At 40.2% G+C, this 20,613-nt stretch overlaps 1 protein-coding gene across 5 annotated transcripts in view; it reads right to left on the reverse strand.

Annotated features, from left to right (window-relative positions):
- APP (amyloid beta precursor protein) overlaps positions 1-20,613 on the reverse strand; it is a 205,882-nt gene that overhangs the window by 156,907 nt on the left and 28,362 nt on the right. For all 5 annotated transcript variants that reach the window (XM_027680895.1, XM_027680894.1, XM_027680892.1 and 2 more), the window contains exon 2: positions 6,902-7,069. In XM_027680895.1, the coding sequence (XP_027536696.1) occupies positions 6,902-7,069 (168 nt within the window). The remainder of the gene's footprint in view (positions 1-6,901; positions 7,070-20,613) is intronic.

A 20,613-nucleotide genomic window follows, 5' to 3' on the forward strand; every position in this document is an offset into this window, starting at 1 on the left:
TATATTTTAGAGGACAGAATAAACTATCGTACTCCTGGCACAAATGCCATGCTGGTGGAACCCGTCGATTAAGACAAGTCATTCATCTTGTCCATTACATCTGTGAAATTCAAAATTAATCTAGGGGAAAATGCAGCCTTGCAGCTTCATTAAACACTACAGTACACATCTACCTAAATATGTATTTATGTAGACAATCCTTGTTCATTTTCATGCTTTCATGCTTCCTCCCTCAGCCTCAATGCAGAAGCACTCTTCCTCCACAAGAAAAGCATGTTATTTCAAAAGGAGTTGGAAAATTGATCATAAAAGCAACAACATACTGAGATTCTAATGTTTTTCACTTATTTTTGAGACATGCAAAAAAATTCTTTACAGGGAAAAAATGAGAGGGGACCTTTTCATTATCAACAACAAAAAGGCAGGCATCATCTTGCAACATATGCTCCAAGTTTTATTAGTCACTTGATTTGAAATAAATTTAAAGGGTAGACTACAGTTTGGGCTAAAAATCCCAGCCTTCTTTCTCAAGAAGGTGAGCATACTAAGATTTAACTGCAGGATAAATATACCATCAGTAGTAGACTGATGAGATTGAAGTAGTATCAGACAAGGGAAACTAATTCAACTTTTGCTGGGACCAAAAGGTAAGTAAAACCAAAGTCCTCAATAGTCAGTGCGGAGTGCTAGGATACTGTTCACCCAAACTTTTCAGCATGACTGTACACATCTCAGAATATACCAATACCAATTTCTGTTAAAAATGTCATTTGTTCTTAAGGACAGTCTGTGCTGCCAAAAACCTGTATGTTTTCCATGATGTTTCATTAAATGGATCGTTTTCCTCAGAGCAAAATGTATGGCTTTTTAGGCTGCTGAATTTAGAGTAGTTCAGGTTTAAAATTCATTTTCACCTTGAATACCATGGCTATTTCCTTTGAGAAACTAGAAACAGCACATTATGCAGCCTGGATAAAAACAATTCCTATTAGGAAGAAAATGACAAGGTAACATGGAGAGAAACCATTATCACAGCAGCAAGACCATTGTCATTGTCTCTCAAATTCTCAGAAAAAAAAAAAAAGGCCGAACTATTTTTCTCTTTTTAAAATCCTCATCATCCCTGGCAGTTGAACAAACCCTCTAAAAAATCTTCAGGAGCTCTCAACATGGACAAAGACTAGAGAGGGAGGGAACTGCTGCCATCAGTCCTGCCTGGAGTGGGTCCCAGGGCAAGAGGTACAGAAGGATTATCAGAGATGGTGGCAGGAGGGAGCCAAGCAAGTAAATAACAAGAGACGGGCCAGTCATTTGGTGGCCCTTTTGCCCCATCTACCAAAGAGGAAACATGAGGACTGCTTGCAGCTGGGGGTTATGGGGTGAAACAATGCCAAAACTTTAGTATGATCACACCTCAGCTTGTACTGGCTAAGAAGGAGCTTTTGGGTTTCACCAGCAACTTACCTAAACACATGGCATAAATACAGGAGGTTTGAGAAAATGACAAGATGATAATTTTTGAAAGTATTACGATTAAAGGTTAGAAATACCAACACTGTTCTGTCAACAGCTATAATGAATTACCTGTTACCTGAATTTACCCTATTTTTTCTCCACGTAACACACAGGTATAGTTAAGAACACAGTAACATGCATTTACAATTTTGTTATTCCTGTGGAAGAATTTTGTAAGAAACACACACTGAGCACAAGACGCTCACATATCTCAATGGTCTTTAAAAAGAGAGTGGACACATGTCATGACTTTACAAAAGAAATCAAGCAGTCATGATGTGGTTTCAGAGATGCAGCGTGTAACACCTGCCAAAGCCAACACACACTTTGCAAGTTATTCTAAGCATCTAAGCTGAAGTTTGAAGTTTGCACAGTGAGCCAGGGGCTGATTACAAAGTGCAGTAGATCTCCAGGCTCCCAGGTTTACTCCATCCTCACAATATCCACACCTAGACTAGTTTTGCTATAGTTCTGGTTTGGCTTTGGGAGAAAAGAAAAGCCAACAAATAGTTACATGCATACTTAAAATGGAAATGAGCCCCTCCAAATTAAACTAAGAGGGGAAAAACATGCATTAGACAAAATTAACTTTTTGCCAGCTGTGAGTGTTGTTTTTACAATCCATTTTGGACAGTGAGCTCAGCACAGATGGCAAAATAATTTCAGTCCTTCAAGGAACTCATATAATGTATTCTAATTACTAGACATAAAACTCCGCATATCGTAGCTGCTCAAAATTGCTAATATAATAAAACATACACCAATATCTTCCATCTGGACAGTCACTCCCTTTAAACAGGGAATGGAGCACACCTAAATTAACTTCCTACTCTGCATATTCGTGTAACTCTGAAAACACACTTAGCCAAAAGGCAGGCTCCAGGTCGGTTTTATAAATGCATTTTAGGACAAAAAGAGCTAACTGGCCTCCAAAACAAGAGCTAACTGGCCTCCAAAAATCACCTTCCTTTGACAGTAACATGCCGTCCCAGGGCTTCACCATGTGTGGCAGGGGGCACCCAGCTCCTTCCAGAAAACAACACAAGGTGAAGTCCAGGAGCAGCGGTCCCCACCTGCTCTGGGACATCAGCTAACCACCCATCAGGGGCTGCTGGAAGCAGCTTTCCCCAGGGGCTAGTTGTTCAGTAATTGTGTATGGCAGGGTGTCCCCAACATCCCTGCAGAACAGCTGGCACTGCAGTGTCAGCAGCAGGACTCGACTGACTGATGGCTTGATGTGAAGTGTCAGCTACAACACTCACAATACCTTAAGGGTTCCAGCACGTACACAGGTGTAAACCACCCTTTTTACATCAATGCCACGTTGTTCTGGCACCTGCAGCACTTGCACCTCACGGCTGTTTGCAGCTCAGGCCCGTGTGTCTTTACTTCACAGTAACAGGCACAATTAATCCAGTGGCATGCTAGCTAGCTTGACATTAAAGGAAACCACTAGTAAGTTGTAGTTCTCTAATGAGCATCTCATTCGACCCAAGAAAGCTTGATTTTGTGGTATTCAAAAAACAAGAAAGGTCACCAGCTTACACTGAACAAGGGGGGAACGTGCAGATTTGAAGGCAGAGGGGATGGATGTACTGTCCTTCCAGAACCGCTTCCTGCCAGTTCAGGATCAGAGTGTAACTGAAGACAAGGAAGCTGGAAGGCAGCATTCAAGTATCTTCCATTTCCTTTCAAATAAGCAATCTACAGTCTGAGCTTTTTCATCTTTTAACTACGTGATGTGTTGCCCAAATATAAACTCAGATAAGTTCCTGTGCTGCACCGAGCTCCCACTCAAAAGAAGCGAAGCAAAAACAAGCTACATAAATCTTTAAAACATGTAGGTGGTTCTGCTTATTGCCTGTTCCTCCCTTTCTGCCCTGCAATGCTCCTCTACTTCTGCTTCCTGCATCAAGACTCCAAAATCCACCTACACTGACGGTGGACAGGGAAGAGGCAGCGATGGCAATCTCAGAGTAAACCTTCTCTGCAAGAGAAATACAAGTCCTTTGTACTCCATGCACCGTCCAGCCCTGTGCTCTGACCACCACTCAGGCATCTGGTCTTGCACTGTCAAGAAAATCTCTTCTGAAACAGCAAACAAGAAGGCAGAAGAATGCATCTATTTGTAAGTTCTCATGAAAGGGGAAGTGATAGAGGGGTTTTTTTTAAATACTTTCAAGGAAGAAAACAAAGCCAGAGAATACATGAAATATCAGTTTTGACTGACAGTGAGTGGAATTTCACAATAAAAATATGCTAATTTTTTATTATTTTAGAGCCAAGGAGCCACAGAGCAAAATTACTGTAGTTGCACATTGCATTTCCACCCATTTGTCTCTTTTTGGCATGTCCCTTCTGGTCTTTCCTTGCTAGAGGAAGAACTGAGTGCATGAGCTAATGCTACAGGATTTTACCACAGGAGAGCATCTCCCCTTGCAACAGAGTCATCATTACAATGCCTGGTACAGAACCACACAAGGGATCTGCAACAAAAACCAGGATGGACAGATTTCTCATTAGAGGTACAGGGGGAAAAAAAACAAACCTTTTCTTGCCTACTATCATTTCAGGGCTCTGTTTGGAGCTGGGTAAAAAAAACCAACAACCAGCATCTCTGCAGAACAGTACTAACAGCTGCTGCTACAGCAAGACAGGAGAACCAAAGGAGTTGCCACAGTGCCAGGGAATGTGAAGAGAGATTCAGTAAGAGTATCTGTCTGAATCATTAGCAGAGCATTTACACTCAGCCTGTACCAAGAAAAAAGCCCACTACGAGCAGCGATCCTTCTATTGGTGAAAAAACAGCATGGGCAGGAGAGAAAAGAAAGGAAGGAAAAGATCATATTTGGCAAAAGCAACCAAAACGGAGATTTTTACCTGCAAACTATTTCAACGCAAGTGGTATCACATCTCAGCCTTGCTGCCTAGTGCTTCCTGCTAATGTGAAAACGCAAATTTGTCCCATTCCCTGATAGCAAGCACTGTCTTGCAGCCAAGGTAAACAAGCAGAAGGGAAGTGAAAAATCACTCACTGTTAGCCCCAGGATACTAAGCCCCAGGATATCTGGAATACCAAGCACAGTAACAAGGGGTTCCCCAAAACTGAGAAGACAGTTTGAGTTGCATCTACTAGCAATTCTCTACAAATTCATTTATTTGGTACAAGTGGGTACTCTCATCCAACTCTTCCAATTCTCTTGTTGGGCCGTGGACAAGTTTATCAATAGCAAAGCAGCAGAGCCCTTTCCTGGCCAGCACCACAGCAGAATTGCTCACTTCAAGTTAATGAAAGCACACTGCTTAAACATGCACAAATAATTAACACAGTTTAATTACAATCTGTAATTAAATGCCCACCCCATTCTTAGGGAGTAGACCTGCAGCGCTTTGCCTCATGACAGGGCAGAACCCCCTAAGCCATGCTTCTAACTGGAGCTAGAGACACTCTAAAATCATGACATGATCGTCTAATGCTAAGCTAATAAACTGTCAAGCACACAAATTAGGGCTTATCACCACAGTGGAGTTTAAATATTTAAAAACCCAAGTAACAGACCATCTCTCCTCTGTTTCAGCCAGGAGACGATTTTATATTTGCAAAAAAAACCCCTCAGGTTAAAAGAAACCTAACACAGTCACTCAGACCATTCTCTGCTCCAACCAGGGCTCATATCTAAGCCAGACCAAGTTGCTGAGGCCCTTGCTCAGTTCAGCTCTCCCAGTCTCCAAGGACAGGGACTCCATAGCCTAAGTACCTATGCCACTGGATGGCCACTCTCCTTGGCAAAGAACTTTTTCCTTATGGAGTCAACATTTTTCTTATCATTCCCTTTGTCATTTAACAATCTATGGCTACTACATTCTGACTGCTTTTACTTTCCCCTTCACTTTACTTTGGAGAAAGCTTTTTTTTTTTTAAATGCCACTGAAAATTTCAAAATCACCCAACATCCAACTGAGAGTTACAGCTCCAAGATCTTGTTCTGGAATCCCTCCCTGTCTGCAGCATTTGTGGCTGAATCCCCAACCTACTGAGCTATTCATTGCCTTAAAACCTCCCAAACCTTCTAATCTTACTCCTGTAATTTCACATATTTATTTCTATGACTTTAGACAAACATACTATTTCATGGATTTTTATTCACTGATGCTCTACTTCCATTTTCTTATCCCTTTCTTCACCCTCAATAACTTCATTATGCAAAAATCAACCTAATTTAGATAAATCATAGGAGACAACAGAAAACCAGAAGAAATCTTTGAAACTGTAATAGTAGGTTAGGTTTGGTAATTCTGTTAGTGGTAAACAAAAACATGAATTTTACAAAGCTTAATAAAGAGTCAAAGCTACTGGCGAAGAATCAATTTCAATTGCCATTACAATATCATGCTTAAAATTAATATGAACCATGAAGATCATAAAGAATATAGACCAAATGCAATAAAAACTGAACAAAACACTGCAAGGAACAGAAGGAACAATCAGCGGGTGAAAGGACAGGACTGAAGATACTAAGAGAGCCAAGATCTGAAAAGTGAATTCTCTTGCTTTCTAAAGAAGCATTTTCAGAGGAACTGGTCTGACATTTAAGAAGCAAGGCAGCTACTGCTTTGGCAATATGCAGTAGCCCCTGCTTTAAAAACAACAAAAGACAGAGATAGTATAGGAAGATGTGAGGACTAAGGCAACTCAAACCGTGCCCTTTTGTTTCATGGCATGAAATAACGCATTTTCTTTTCAAACTGTCACACACTGGTACGAGGTTACCATGCTATTACAGCACGGAGACAAAACAAAATTAGATCCACAAGCTGTTCTTAGAACATAAGCAAGTGGGTAATAAGTTTCTGCTCTCAAATATGAAATCAGTCATTGTGACTTCATCTGTAGGGCAAGCTTTTTCTATTAAGAAACTCTGAATGGTTCAGTGTGCAACAGAGGCCAATAACTCTGGACTGCCCCAATGCATTTCAGTATCATGGTAGGATGACAATAGACACGTTACAGCTGACTCGATTCAAGATCAGGCTAGAAAGAACAAGGGCATTTTCAATAATAAACTGTCACCTCAGCTTTATTCAAAATACTTTATAAGAAAGAAGCCCACTGTGCACAGACTATACAAAAATTATCCCCCAAGGGCAGAAGAAAGAGAGACAAAATTGTCCAACAACAGTCCCAGTGACTCCCACAGCAACCAATTTTTGAAGTTGTTTTAACAGGCGCTGGAGAGAACCTCTTTAGAAAGGACAAAAAGGCAATGGAGCAGAAGAGGTAAAAAAAGAAAGGGAAGCTCCCTACAGACTGAGCTCTCCAGCACACGCCTGCGCTTCGGTTTTCAGAAGAAAAGCCACTGCAGTGTTTCCCAAGGATGGCACTTACTTCCTGACAGTACTGGAGAATCCCTTCTTTCGTCCCAATGCAGGTCTTGGTGCCAGAGGGGTCCGATTCCCACTTGCCGTTCTGCACATTCATGTGCATGTTGAGTTTGCCACAGAACATGGCAATTTGAGGCTCTGCCAGCAACCCGGCATTTCCATCAGCAGGCACCTGGAAGGAGAAGGAAAAAAAGTTTTAACCTCACATCTGTCATTTCAGTCCATCCAAAGCAGGAAGAGCTCAAGCAAGACTGAAACAAACTCTAGATTCAACCACCCATGGCAGGAAAGGCTGAAATCTTTGACTCAGGCAGATTTGAGAAATGTAAGGTGGGCTCTTCACAGAAATCCAGATTACAATAGTGTAACACAGATTTTAAAGCTGTAATCAAGCTATTTTGTGGCCCAAAATTGTCTTCTTACCCACGTGGGCTAAACACAGAATAACAAACACAGCTGGAGCACAATTACAGAAGTTTAATTTTTTAAACATATGTGGTGTACTGAGGGGGGCAGGGTCCACTAACAACTAAACTAAAAAAGTAACAAGTTTTTCACAGGAGTTTCATAAAAACTCCAGTCTTTTTTCAAGCCCCTCTGTAGTTATCTATGTGTTGAGCAAACAGGTAAGAGACAAGTCAACAGCTCTCCACTGCCCCTCATGCTCCAAAGACGGGTCCATTGCATTCAAAGCACAGCAGAAGATGCATTTAGGCTTAAAGATCTATTTTTAACTTTTAATCCTTCATCTAGAAGGCTTTTCAAGAGGAAAATCAAAACCATTTTAAAATTTCATGATCAACTGAAGAAACACAATGACAGTATCACAGGAAGTATGCAAACCCCCTGTATTAGTTCCCCTAATCTTTATTTAGAGAAACGCAAAAAAGACTTCATGAATTTCATATGCCTACAGTAATAATTAAAAAAAAAAAGTCACACTAAGAAACACTGCAGGAGAGAACATCTAACTACCCATTGGATTAGCATTGGAAGTGTAAATGCCACAATCAAAACAAGCATTTCATTAATTTTGGAGGTTTTTTTAGAGAAAGGAGAGAATATTTATTTTCCTTCCTTCTTTAAGATGCTAACATGTTAGCACAATTTGGTTTTAAAAACCAAAAAAGCAGGAACACCTCAACCAGCAGAGACTTCCCTTTACTATCTTAATTTCTCTTCTCCTGTGAAACTAGTAAGCTCTGTACAGTTTAACAGTCAACCATCACTGTCCTTCCACTGGGTAACTGGAGAATTTTCCAATAACTGTGATGACACCTTGTCTGGTTTGCCTTGATCAGCAAAACTATCACATGCTTGCTCATTCTGATGTCTTCAGAAACTCTGGAGAGCAACACAAACGTGACATATCTATAACAATCTACAGAAAAAAAAAATCCTTCAAATAAATGATTTTATTTTTCTTTATAGATGCAACATAACCCTATCAAAATTTCAACAAAACCAGAAATGAGTCATTCCACAGGTGATGTGTGATTGTGAACTCTATTCCCAGTTGGCTCCTCCAACTGAGATGTCTATTAAATTAATAAAGCACACAGCAGTCACACTGCAGCAGATTCTAAAATTTTTTTCACTCCAAATCATAAGTTGTAAATTTACTGAGAACTTGCCTCGTGCTTTTATAGCAGGGAGCCTTTTGATATTTTTTTTTCCCTAGCTAGAAAGGCAGATAGAGTGTGTGTGTGTGGGGGGGAAGTGCTATCAATTTAACAAACACAACCACCTGTGACTGTCTACTTAAAATCTCATTCCCTTCAGAAAAGCCATGACATCTCCCAGCTTAATGAAATTACCAGAGCAAGTCACAATCACATTTAGCCTTCTATATTTTGAGTTGACAGGGCCATACTAATGACCTGCTCAGCACAGCACTTCATCCTATTGATTCGGACAGCTAAATGTTTCTAATCATAAAGAAATACAGGAGCAATTAACAGACACTGTAGACCAAACTCAAGCATTCAGACCACAGAATCAAAGAATCATTTAGGTTGAATAAGACTTTTAAGATTATTGAGTCCAACTGTAAACCCAACGCTGTCAAGTTAAACCAAAATAAAACCCAAAAATAAAAGACAAAATTTAGCTGAAATGACAACTAATTTCAAGAGAGGTCTCTACGCTGCACACGTTCCTCAGAATGTAAAACCTAATGAATTATTACTGATTTTAAGAGACATCCAACAGCAGTTTGATTGCAAAGGGGACTGAACAACAGTATTTGAGGGGAGGGGTGCGGAAATGTAGCACTTCTTTTAAAACACGTACACTTACAAACACGAAAAACAACTCAGAAAAAGGCAGTAGAGTGAAACGTTAGTAAAATCAGATGTTGTGATAAGCAATTTGTCCCATGCATATTGTCATATTTTAAACACATCAAATGAATGTGTTGGTTACATCAAAGGTATATCCAGCTAAAATATGTGAGCTGGTGACAAATTTTATATATCACTCAAGTTTTCTTCACAGCCAGTGGTTTAATTAATTTATGTTCATTCTCTGACAAGAAGAAGTATCTGCATTACAGTGCAATTAAATATAATCTAGAGCACCAATCTACACAGATAAGCAGCTTCTATATAGCAGTGCTGAACAACATAGAGCCACAGTCCAGTTTGTTACAATAATGCCTATAGTGGCAAATCCCTCCTTGACTAATCCTAAAGCTCTCAGGCAGATTAGTCTCCCAAAGAATAACTCATGCGACACAAATTCCATTAACAGCAACTATTTGTTTCATTAGTATTCTCCAAAAGTAAAAACTCCAAGCATATTAACGGAGCTGTAATCACATATTATTTCATCTACTTTGCATAGGACCTCGAAGAAGTAGCATGTGTTTCTTTTTCCTGCCCCTTGGCAAATCATTAAGTAACAGACCAATTAGCACAGCATCTCAAGGTAACTCCAAACTATACGCTCAGGTTTTCTCAGGATATCCCGTTTTCAAAGACCAGGTAAGAACAATACTCATCACTTCCACAAGATATCTAGATCAGAGATCTATTTCTAGAATGGGAACTACCTAAATTTGAAAAATGGCAACTACAGGATTCTGAAAAAAAATTACCTCAATTGGCTATACACTACTCACAGTTCTGTGTAAATTCATTATTCTAACATGTCACAAGACATCCAAGCACCAGCCTGACATCTTTTCGTATAGAAAAAAAAAATTATTAACTTTCAGAAGGGTAGTGAGGGTACAAGTTCTGAAATAAAGGCTCCATGGCTGTGGCAAAGCTCAATGCTGACATCAGGGTTTCCCTTTGAGAATTCCAGAATCTCAGAGGCCTGTCTTCCAGCCTCAAGACTCATTTCACATCCAGTTGTGAAGTCTCCTTCTTCTGAGCAGCTAAAAGCTGAAACACTTAAAATATTATTTTGTAGAAAAGAAATTTAAAATACCTTTCAAGGACAGGTTTTCAGTATTTTGCATACTCTCAAAGAAAAAGCACGTGGGGATACTAAAAGAAAAAATCCAATCAACACTAAACTGGAATCAGAAGACAAAGCCCATTAGGTATATAACTGCTTTGGATATTGAAAGAAGAGGGACATAATCCAGCCGTTTTCCCCTCAGATTGGTCAATTCAGGACAAAACAAGGCCAGTCCTGGGCAAAGCTACCTAAATGACACTGTTTAATTACTGGAGCTTATCTCTGAAAATAGGTGTTTTTGTTTTGAGAGGGAAAACAGTCATTACACATATTTATTTGAAGTCAGAATGTTGACTTACATACAATACAGAAAAAAAAAAAAGAAAACATGCCAGCATTAAAAGACTAAGACGAAGAAAATCTACTTCCTTCCCATGTTAAGACGCAGTACAGAGATGCCTCTGCCTTCCTCTCTTCCAGGGCTGGCAATTTAGCACACCTGCTTGAGGAAAGATTCAAAGGGTCTCTAGTGCATCACCGCACTCCACGCCCACACGGCATGATGGATGCTATTTATACCATTTCTGAGACATTCATAAAGGATTTTAGTAGAGTACAGAGGACTGAAAGAAGTTTATTTCATAACAAAACTAAAATAAGGAATACCTTACATTAACAAAAGAGCGTGTGGAGTTTTTTAGCTCACTACCATTCCATCTTAACATCAAAAGGCCTTTTCCTATCAAACACCATCATTTTAAGACAAAGCAGAGCCATCTCCCCATCCACTCTCTCTGACATTGCTTTGTGCAGTTACAAAAGCAATTAGTGTATTTGCTAATAGCTCTCCATAATCCCTATTTTGCCAACAAGTGTTGCCTTTTTTTCACAACTCAGGTTATATTCAGAAAACAAAGGCTGCAAGGTTTTACCCTCAAGAGGTTTTCCATCAAGGAACCAAAGTAACTCAGCTTCACTTCAGATAGCTCCGCTATTAACTTATAATTAAGGACTACAACATATTATGGAAATAAGCATCAGACCTTGCATGTGCTGTTATTAAACGCTGAAACATCAAAAACCATTCCCCAGAAGTCCTTACAACAGCTCTTATGATTTAGGTTGCTTTATTCTGCAAACACTAACCTGAAGCCCTTTTCATAAGCCTTCAAAGTGTATTTAATTTGTATTAATTGCTTCATCTGCAACTACTTCTGAGGAAAGGACAGTCAATAACAACCTCCATATCTACAACTTGCTCAAGAAAACAAATGCTCTCCTTGTTCTAGATTATTGAAATAATCCCTCCCTGCTTTCCATTTTTAATGCTAACACCAAATCCAGACCTTCAACCAGAAAGTCAGAGACTACAATTTAAAGGTTTAACAACATCTGCTGGCAGTAAAAGTCAAAAGGGAGTTCAAATAATGTGAAGAATTAAGCATATCCAAGTAACACACCACCCATATCCAAGTAACACATCCACCCTTCCAATCCATGGCTGTGCTTCCTCCAAACTTTTATACCATATTTGGGTTGAAATTTGAGGTTTCTCGTTAACTAAAGCAGCACCAGTCTGCATGCAGAGCAGTTTGCTTCCTCTATGACTATCAACAGAATAAAAGAAATTCTGTCTTTGAAGTGGGGCCACTCATAACTGTTTTTTCCCATAAAGAACACAGTAAAAATTAAATGAGTATAAACGGACTCTCTGCTTGCCTTACACATTCAGGAGCAGAACGTGATACAGATCTTTTCCCCAGTGGAAAGATTAAGTTTATTCCACTGGACTCCACTCTGCTGCTCCCTACAAATGAAGGTCACTTCTTAGTTCCAGAAGTCTGTGGTTCAAACTAGGCAAATGCCTTGAAAATACAGGCTTCAAATCTGTGGCTTCCTGCCCACTGGTTAACCACCAACTTTGGCAGACTGTATTCTGTTACACTATGCTGTAGACTTCCTGTTTAAGCCATAAAACACTCTTCTCCTCCTAGCTTTATTAGGAATCTACACAGAACACAAATGCTTTAAAGACTATTTATATTTTAAAACCTGCTTATGTAGATACACCATAAATGCAATCAGGACCCCCCAAAAAAGAAAAAAAAAAAAAAAGGCCCAACTTAGAAAAGGAGGAAATATCAATTTATTGTCTCCCCACAACTTTAAGATGGTTGTTTGTCAAAACCAAGGAAAATTTTCCATCTCCTTACTTCTCCCTAGAGATGAACACTGTCGCAAGAGTAAGAGGTTGTCAAAATCAACATGAATAATTTAAAAACAGTGTTTTATTGTATAATGTTCATATAGAAACAGCAGCAGCAATTACTGTTGTCAACAGCCTAGAGAAATAGGTCAGAAAAACATTTTACTGATTGCTCAATAAAATTGCTCCCTCTGGAAGACAAATGTTTCTGGCAACCAGTAAAAAACTACAGGAAACCCTGGGCAGACCCATATCTCCTTTACACAAAGCCATCATCCAATATTTTTTTGAGAAACACGTTCCATTGAAAAGCTTCTGGAAAACTGGAGATGTTTACTTGCCCTGACTATAACCTATTTAACCCAAGTGCAAATAAATACCTGTGTCCTGTCCTCCTGTCCTACTTCATATGATGCCAAAAGGCACCACAATAGCGTAGTGCCCACATCTCCACGGCAGCTCAAGGATCACTTGCTCCACCAACAAATTAAAAGCAAGTCTGTCTTCCAGCCTGTACAGGAAGCAACACTATTCTCAAAATAGTCTCCTGGCAGTCAACCATCCTCCTCACCCACACCCTTCACAAGGTCCTGAGGCACATGTTGCATTTATTCCATAAGTCTCAGTTTTAGTGCTTCTCTCAGGTCATGTTCCAAAAACTAGCAGAATGCCACCCCAACCCAGCACCAGGCATTTGTCTACTCTGAAATCATAATAAGTATCAAAACCAAACCAAAAATATGCCAGGACTAAGCACTGAGTTCACAAGGCTCTCTCATGGAGCAACTGGGAGGCAAATGCTCCCCTCCCCAAAGACCCGAGTGAACCAGCAACCAAATGCTTACAAGAAGTATTTGCAAGACTTGAGCAGAAATTCTGCTGTAGTACCCGTAACAAAGAGCAGACCTGCGTATGCACATGTGAACACACACCTGAGAGAGGAGGGATTTCCCTGCCTAGGGCTCCTGGAAACACTAGCAAGCAATGAAGAGAACCACAAGAACAGCAGAAGTGCAACTCATGAACAGAACCGACTAATAATCACAGAATATTCTGAGTTGGAAGGGACCCACAGGGATCAGAGTCCAATTCCTAAGTGAATGGCCCATACAGGGATCAAACCCATCACCTTAGTGTTATTGGCAGCATGCTCTAACCAACTGAGCTAATCTCAGGGCCCTGTCCAGCTTCATCATGCAAACATTTCCCTGCTTCCTGTGAAAGTGACTAAAAACTAAAACTTATCTACAAAAATCAACATCCCTATTTATATTTATGGCTATAAATGCAGGGAAGTATCATGGGGGAGTGTCCTAGCAAGTCAGAGAAGGTAGATCTTTGCATCAGCTACATGAACATAACAAAAATACATTTGTCTATAACTAAGTGCAGTGTCAAGAATTTTCTACCTACCGCCCACACTATGGAGCCTCCTACCAGCAACATGTCTGCTTCCAAAAAAAAACACCTAAAAGCCACACTCCCTCAACCTCCGAGTGGAGTGTCCTAATTTAAGAAGATGTGAAGGTGTTTGAATGTGTTCAGAGGAGGACAAAGGTGGTGAAAGGGCTAGAAGGAAGGTTATCCCATGAGGAGCATCTGAGGACTCTGGGCTTATCTAGTTTGGAGAACAGGAGGCTGAGGAAGCTTTCTACAGCTTCCTAAGGAGGGAAGTGGAGAGGGAGGTGCTGAGCTCTTCTCCCTGGGATCCAGTGATGGGATGCATGGGAACCGTTCAATGCTCTGCCAGGGGAGGTTCAGACTGGAGACCAGGAAGCATTTCTTTGCCAAGAGGGTGCTCAACCACTGGAACAGGCTTCCTGGAGAGGTGGTCAATGCCCCAAACCTGTCAGAGGCAAGTGGGCAACGTCCTTAGCGACAGATTGTAACTTGGTGAGCCCTGAACTGGTCAGGCAGCTGGACTAGGGGACCACTGTAGCTCCCTTCCAGCTGAAACACTCTATTCTATTCTAAGCTCTAAAGTCACTTCAGTCACACAGCAGCACAAGCAGTTTGGTGTGTGTGATGATGTGCATCAGTAAAGGCGAGGGGTACAACTCACAACCAATCAAAGGTCTCTTTTAGAGTCATCTTAAGAGTCCAGTCAAATTTACAGATCTCGCAGTGAGCCATCAATATAAGAGTAACTGAAAACGTTCACACCTGCCAGGTCTCCCCAGCCTGCACGTACCTCCACATGGTTTAGTCCCAATTTATTATAAAATTTATTATAAAAACTGCCATTTTGGCAGAAAGAAAAATTACAACAAGCAGGTTGACCAAAATTATCCAAAACAGGAATGACTTCTAGGAAGCATTAAATTTAGTGCAGCATCAACTAGCCATTAACATGAGGGACTCAGGGGGCAGAGGGGGCAAAAGAAAATCAAGATTTTACAAGCTGAATAAAAGTGCATTAAGAAGCTGGAAATTAAAAAAAAAAAAAAAAGCTCATCTTGCTTCCAAGCCATTCATTTAGATTTTGAAACAGTCTTTGGTCATTTACATGTATTGACTAATAGCAGTAGGATAAACAAGAAACAGACAAATAAAAAACAAGTCTGTCAGAATTAATGATTTTCTATTCATCTGAAAAAAAAAAGGAAATAAAAGATGAAATCCAATAAGCGTGCAAGTTTGACAAAATAAGTGTTTAACGATACCAAGAAATATGACAAGTGTTACGATTTCTTCTGGTACATACGCAGAAATGTTATGATTCTGCATTTAAATCTTATCACCTGCAAGGCTATCACTACCCCAAAACAAACATAAGACTCTGTTTTACAGAACAAATTAAGGTTTTGCACCAAAATAAATCATAGTAAACCACCTAATTCCAGCATTGTATTTTCTATTCCAACACTCAGAGCCCCTATCACTTATTTTATCCTAAATACATTAAGTAGAAGAAAAGAAGAGCATATTTCACAGCAATGCAATGGACTACAGAACTATTCCAAGCTCCATAATAACTTCTGGGGTCCTATCATACCCATGAAACTCACTGCTGCAAAAGTGAAACTACAAGGTGAGAGCAAGTATTAAAAAAAGCCCTAAATAAAGTCTAGTTTGCATTTATATTAAAACACCTTTTTTTTGTTGCACAAGGGTAACCAATTTTGATGTAAGTTATATTTTAAACTTATTTCAATGCATATGTACCTGGGAAGGATGTGAAAAGGAAAATTACTACATGCAGAGATAGACTCAATACCATGAATCAAATTTAAATTATATCTATTCAGTCAAATATTGAAGAACAGTCCTAGTTCAATGAATTTGATAAACAGGTTAACACTTGAGCAATGTCAGCTTCCCAAGTGAACTTTATCCCTCAAATGTCAGTGCTTGGCAATTCATTGACTTATTTTTAAACAGAATAGCAGACTCCAGTTTTCAGGAACTAGTTTGAAGTAGCTGATGACTTTAATATAGCTTCATATCTCATTCATCACATTTCCAGCACCATGCTTAAACACCTCACAAAAGAAGATTTCTTCTGTATAGTATCCTCACTCCTTTTTTATGCTATTTATTTTTCAACTTTTCCTGATAAAACTGGACTGTGAAAGGATAGTTTGTAAGATTTGAGGGATGCCTACATCTTATCTCCACTCCAAAAATTTTATTAGTATTCAATCTCTCACAGAATTTTATCTTTATCACTCAATCACAGATTGGCCTGGCTTGGAAGAGACCTTATCCAAACAGTTCCAATCCCCTGCCATGGGCAGGGACACCTTCCACTAGACCAGGCTACTCAGACTCCATCCAACCTGACCTTGAACACTGCCAGGATGGGGCAGCCACAGCTTCTCTGGGAAACCTGTGCCAGAGCCTCACCACCCTCACAGGGAAGAATCCCCTCCCTCCCCTGCTGCCCACACTGTTTTGGATGCAGCCCAGGACACGGGGGGTTTCTGGGCTCCCAGAGCACATGGCTGGGTCATGTCCAGCCTCTCACCCACCAGCACCCCCAAGTCCTTCTCAGTAGGGCTGCTCTTGATCTGTTCATCCCTCAGCCTGGATTGGTACTGAGGGTTGCCCTGACCCAGGTGCAGCACCAGCACTTGGTCTTGTTAAACCTCATGAGATTTCCATAGGCCTATTTCTCAAAATTCCCTGGTCCCTCTGGATGGCATCCCATCCTTCAGGTGTGTCACTGCACCACTCAGCTTGGTGTCATCAGCAAATCTGCTGAGGGTGCACTTGATCCCTATGTCATTAGCGAAGATATTAAATAACACTGGTGCCAGTACAGACTCCTGAGGGACATCACTTGTCACTGATGTCCACTGGGCTGTTGACCAACACCCCCTGGATGTGACCGTCCAACCACCTTATCCATCTAACAGTCCACCCATCAAATTTACATCGAATTTCTCTCCAATTTAGAGAGAAGGATGTTGTGGGGGACATGTGAAAAGCCTTACAGAAATCCAGATAAATGACATCCGTAGCCCTTTCCTTGTCCACTGATGTTGTCACTCCATCATAGAAGGCCACTGGGCTAGTCAGGCAGGACTTCCCTTGGTGAAGCTGGGCTGGCTGCCTCAAAGCACCTCCCTGTCCTCCATGTGCCTCAGCACGGCTTCTAGAAGGATCTCTAGAAGCATTCTGAAGGACGAAGAAAGGAAAAAAGGAAATAACTTACCTATATTACCTCTTCAGCACTCTTTTCATTCTTTTTAGATCCATATGGACAAATCAGCAGACTTTGTTTACAGTACAGTCCCAGAACAGATGACAATATGATTTCAAACACCTCTGTTTAGGTGTTTGGACTTGTAACTTTCTAAATGAATAAATAAATACTAATAATAACTTAAAAAAAAATAGAAAAACCACAATACCACAGTTGTGCTTCCAAACATGACTCTTGTATGACTAATTTATTACGAAGTGCTAACATCCTGTATTTTTGACAATATACTAATTAGACAAAGTGAGTTAAAGTATACAAGGCACATGAGTTTTCCTGAAAAAAACTTCCTTGCAAAAGATATACTGGATTTTCCAGATTCGTAAAATCCTGTAGGCTTGCCTCATTTTCGTTGTAAAAAGACAATACTAAATGACCGAACTAATTACTCAAAATCTACAGAATTATTACTGCTGTGGAGCAATGATACAATGCATTTTGTAAGCTCCACAAAGAAGGAACCTGTTCAGCAGATTTCTTTCCCGTGTTTCAGTCTGAACAAACACTTCTCTACCAGAGCAAAATTCACCACAGCCAGAACTGAAATTTAGCTTGTGAAACGAGACTTCCACCCTGCACCAACTGGAATTTAAAGGAAACTCTGAGGTGGGTATTTTATTCTTATTATTATTTATTTTGCATACAGTTCACTATCTGCCCTCAGGACAGAGGCACCGTCTACCCTGGTAAAGGAACTCTTCCACAGACCACATTGCTTATGTTCTCCTTCAAATGACGCAGAATGGAATCGTCCTCTGCTGCCACTGGGCTGAGCCACAAACATCTGAAAAGAGCCATGTGAGAAGTCTGATGTAATTCGCTGGTTTTAACATGAAGTGTCTCAGCTATTTTGCACTATGACAGCACTCCACGTGTGTGCCAAAGGTCCCTCTCATCTTCATTCAATGCAGAACCATTCTCTGCTCACGCAGGGAGTCTGTGACTCAACCTTCTCTGCAAGCTGTCCGACTAGTTGGCTTGCTAAAATTATTATTATTATTATATTAATAAAAATAACAACTTCCCAATTTCATTCCACAAACAATGTGAAGATGAATTAACAAGATATTTCTGGCATGTGCTGACTTTAACCATTAAGTGTTTGGCAAGATGAGAACTTGCTGACTGTTACAAGGAAGAGCATGTCCAGAAGATCCTTCCTGAAACATTTATACTACCCAAAATGCCAACATGTCTCTAATTAGACAGTCCTTTTTTTAGCACACAAAAACACCAATATGAGCAAGCCAGAAGGAACTAATCTGTCAACACCAGGATTAAACAGTGTAACACGTTACATGGATTCCTTTCAAGGCATGCACAGAAGCCTGATACTAGTTGCCACATGATACAGTCAAAGAGATGGTTGACAGATTTTGATTCATCTTCAGTTGAATTGAAGGTCCAGTTCTCCAATTCTTCCTCTATAAAAATGTATGAAATTTTACATCCTCACAAGAGAAAAAATGTGATAAGGAAATTATTACAGCATTACTAGACATCCCATGCTGAAACACATCCTGCTCTGGATCTGGTTTTAGGGTACTTGAGTCACCTGTTACTGAAAATAAAACACCACACCCAAATCTCACTGTTCCATTAGACTTAAGCTATTTTCATATCACCGTGCACCCTGCTGCTCTTTTTTGAGCAGCTGCTCCATGCCCAGTCATGTCCTTTCAAAAGAAAGTCTGGCCATCAACCTCTGATGCTATGTCCAACTCTCCTGGTCTCCAAGACAAAGCCATTTCTCCATCTCTCTGCTTTCTGGCTCTAGCACACAGAGACGGCTTGTTTAATTTCATCCACCAGAGCAAAAATAAGTCCATCATTATTGCATACAAAAAATATTCATAATAAAACCCTAAGTAAAAAAGAAACAGACCTTCAGAAGGGCTTAATAGGAAAAAGAAGATTCTTCAGTTTGGGGAAGAATTAAAACATTCCATCACTCTCTCAACTGGGTACATTTCAGGTTTCACCTCTACAGTTTGCATTCTGCATGTTCTTTTACGGATCAAATGCTACTGCACTACGTACACCATACACACGACCTTCATGACATGGTGCTAAGGCTCAAAACCAAGAACCTGTTCCTTTCCAGGACCTACAAACAAGAAACAAGAATAAGGAAAAATAACCAGCAAAAGAAGACGGAGTGAAGCCCTCACAGAAACAAGCCAGCACCTTTGCTCAGCAGGCTGGGCAACAGTAACACATGATGAGCCCCAGCACCGATTCTCCCTTTGGCAGGGACCACTCAACAGGTTTATACACACCCTCTGCACAATCATGACAGACATACTGTGACTGTCTGGAGTACACAAGCCAGTTATTCTATAGAACACGAATCTCCAGCTTGAAAAACCAAGCAAACCACCCAAACCTGGACTTAGAGGAATTAATTCAGCCTCAAATAAATCTCCAATGACACAATAATCAGAAAGATAATTATGATAAGCCTACGACTTTCCAAAATCCATCATGCAATTCAAGAAAAAACAACAGGCAGTAAAGCAACTAATAACGCAGGAAGCAGTACGGGACAAGAGGAAAAAAACTGCAAGCCACACTGCCCCATACATGAAGGCCAACACTACAGAAGTACATTAAGTTTTCTGATTCATTTCAATTTTCAAACCCTAACTGAGGTACCTTACAACATTAGTTCTCCCCCAAGAAAGTCTTCATCTGAATTCTGCCACAGACAGCCTTTAGCAAAAGCTTTACTGATTTCAATGTTTGGCATGTTAACTGAAGAGACAGCAGAGTACCCTGTTTACATTCTCACTCTTTCCTGTTCACAGTTTCCATTACCACCACAGTTTCTGGATTTCTGATCTTATTGAGCACTATGGAGTACCTCAATCATTGCTTATGTCTGGGGGGGGTGGAGACTAGATCCTGCAAATTCAAGAACTTTCTTCTTGTTACTGTTCTTATAATAATTTTCTAATAATACAGAAGTAGGTACCTCATGCAAGTTCAGTTATGAAAAACATTGAAACACGAGAAAATTGTGCCAGACAACTCTTGCTCTTCCATGGAAAGACATGATGCCACTGTAGTTAGCAGAATCTTGCACAAACATCCCATGTTCAGAATAGGATAAAGTAACTCACTGAAGAGGTAAACTAGAAACCAAAAATTCAGAATAAGAGTTTCTCGGGTTTTTTAACTATATTAAAGGTTCTGAGAGTCCCCTGCTAGGTCCATTCACTAACAGCAGCTGCTCTCCATCTTGACAAACAGTGAGAGCAGAGGAGAGATGCTCACACAAAATACACTTAATTTGAAGGCTCATGAGAAGTAATGCATACAAAAGCAGCATCCTTAAAGATTGTATTTCAAGTTCATACTAATTGAATTTAACATACTTCCATGAAAGAGGTTCAGA

This window comes from Neopelma chrysocephalum, unplaced genomic scaffold (genome assembly GCF_003984885.1).
Source record: "Neopelma chrysocephalum unplaced genomic scaffold, ASM398488v2 Primary Assembly neopelma1_60, whole genome shotgun sequence".
Taxonomy (NCBI): Eukaryota; Metazoa; Chordata; class Aves; order Passeriformes; family Pipridae; genus Neopelma; species Neopelma chrysocephalum.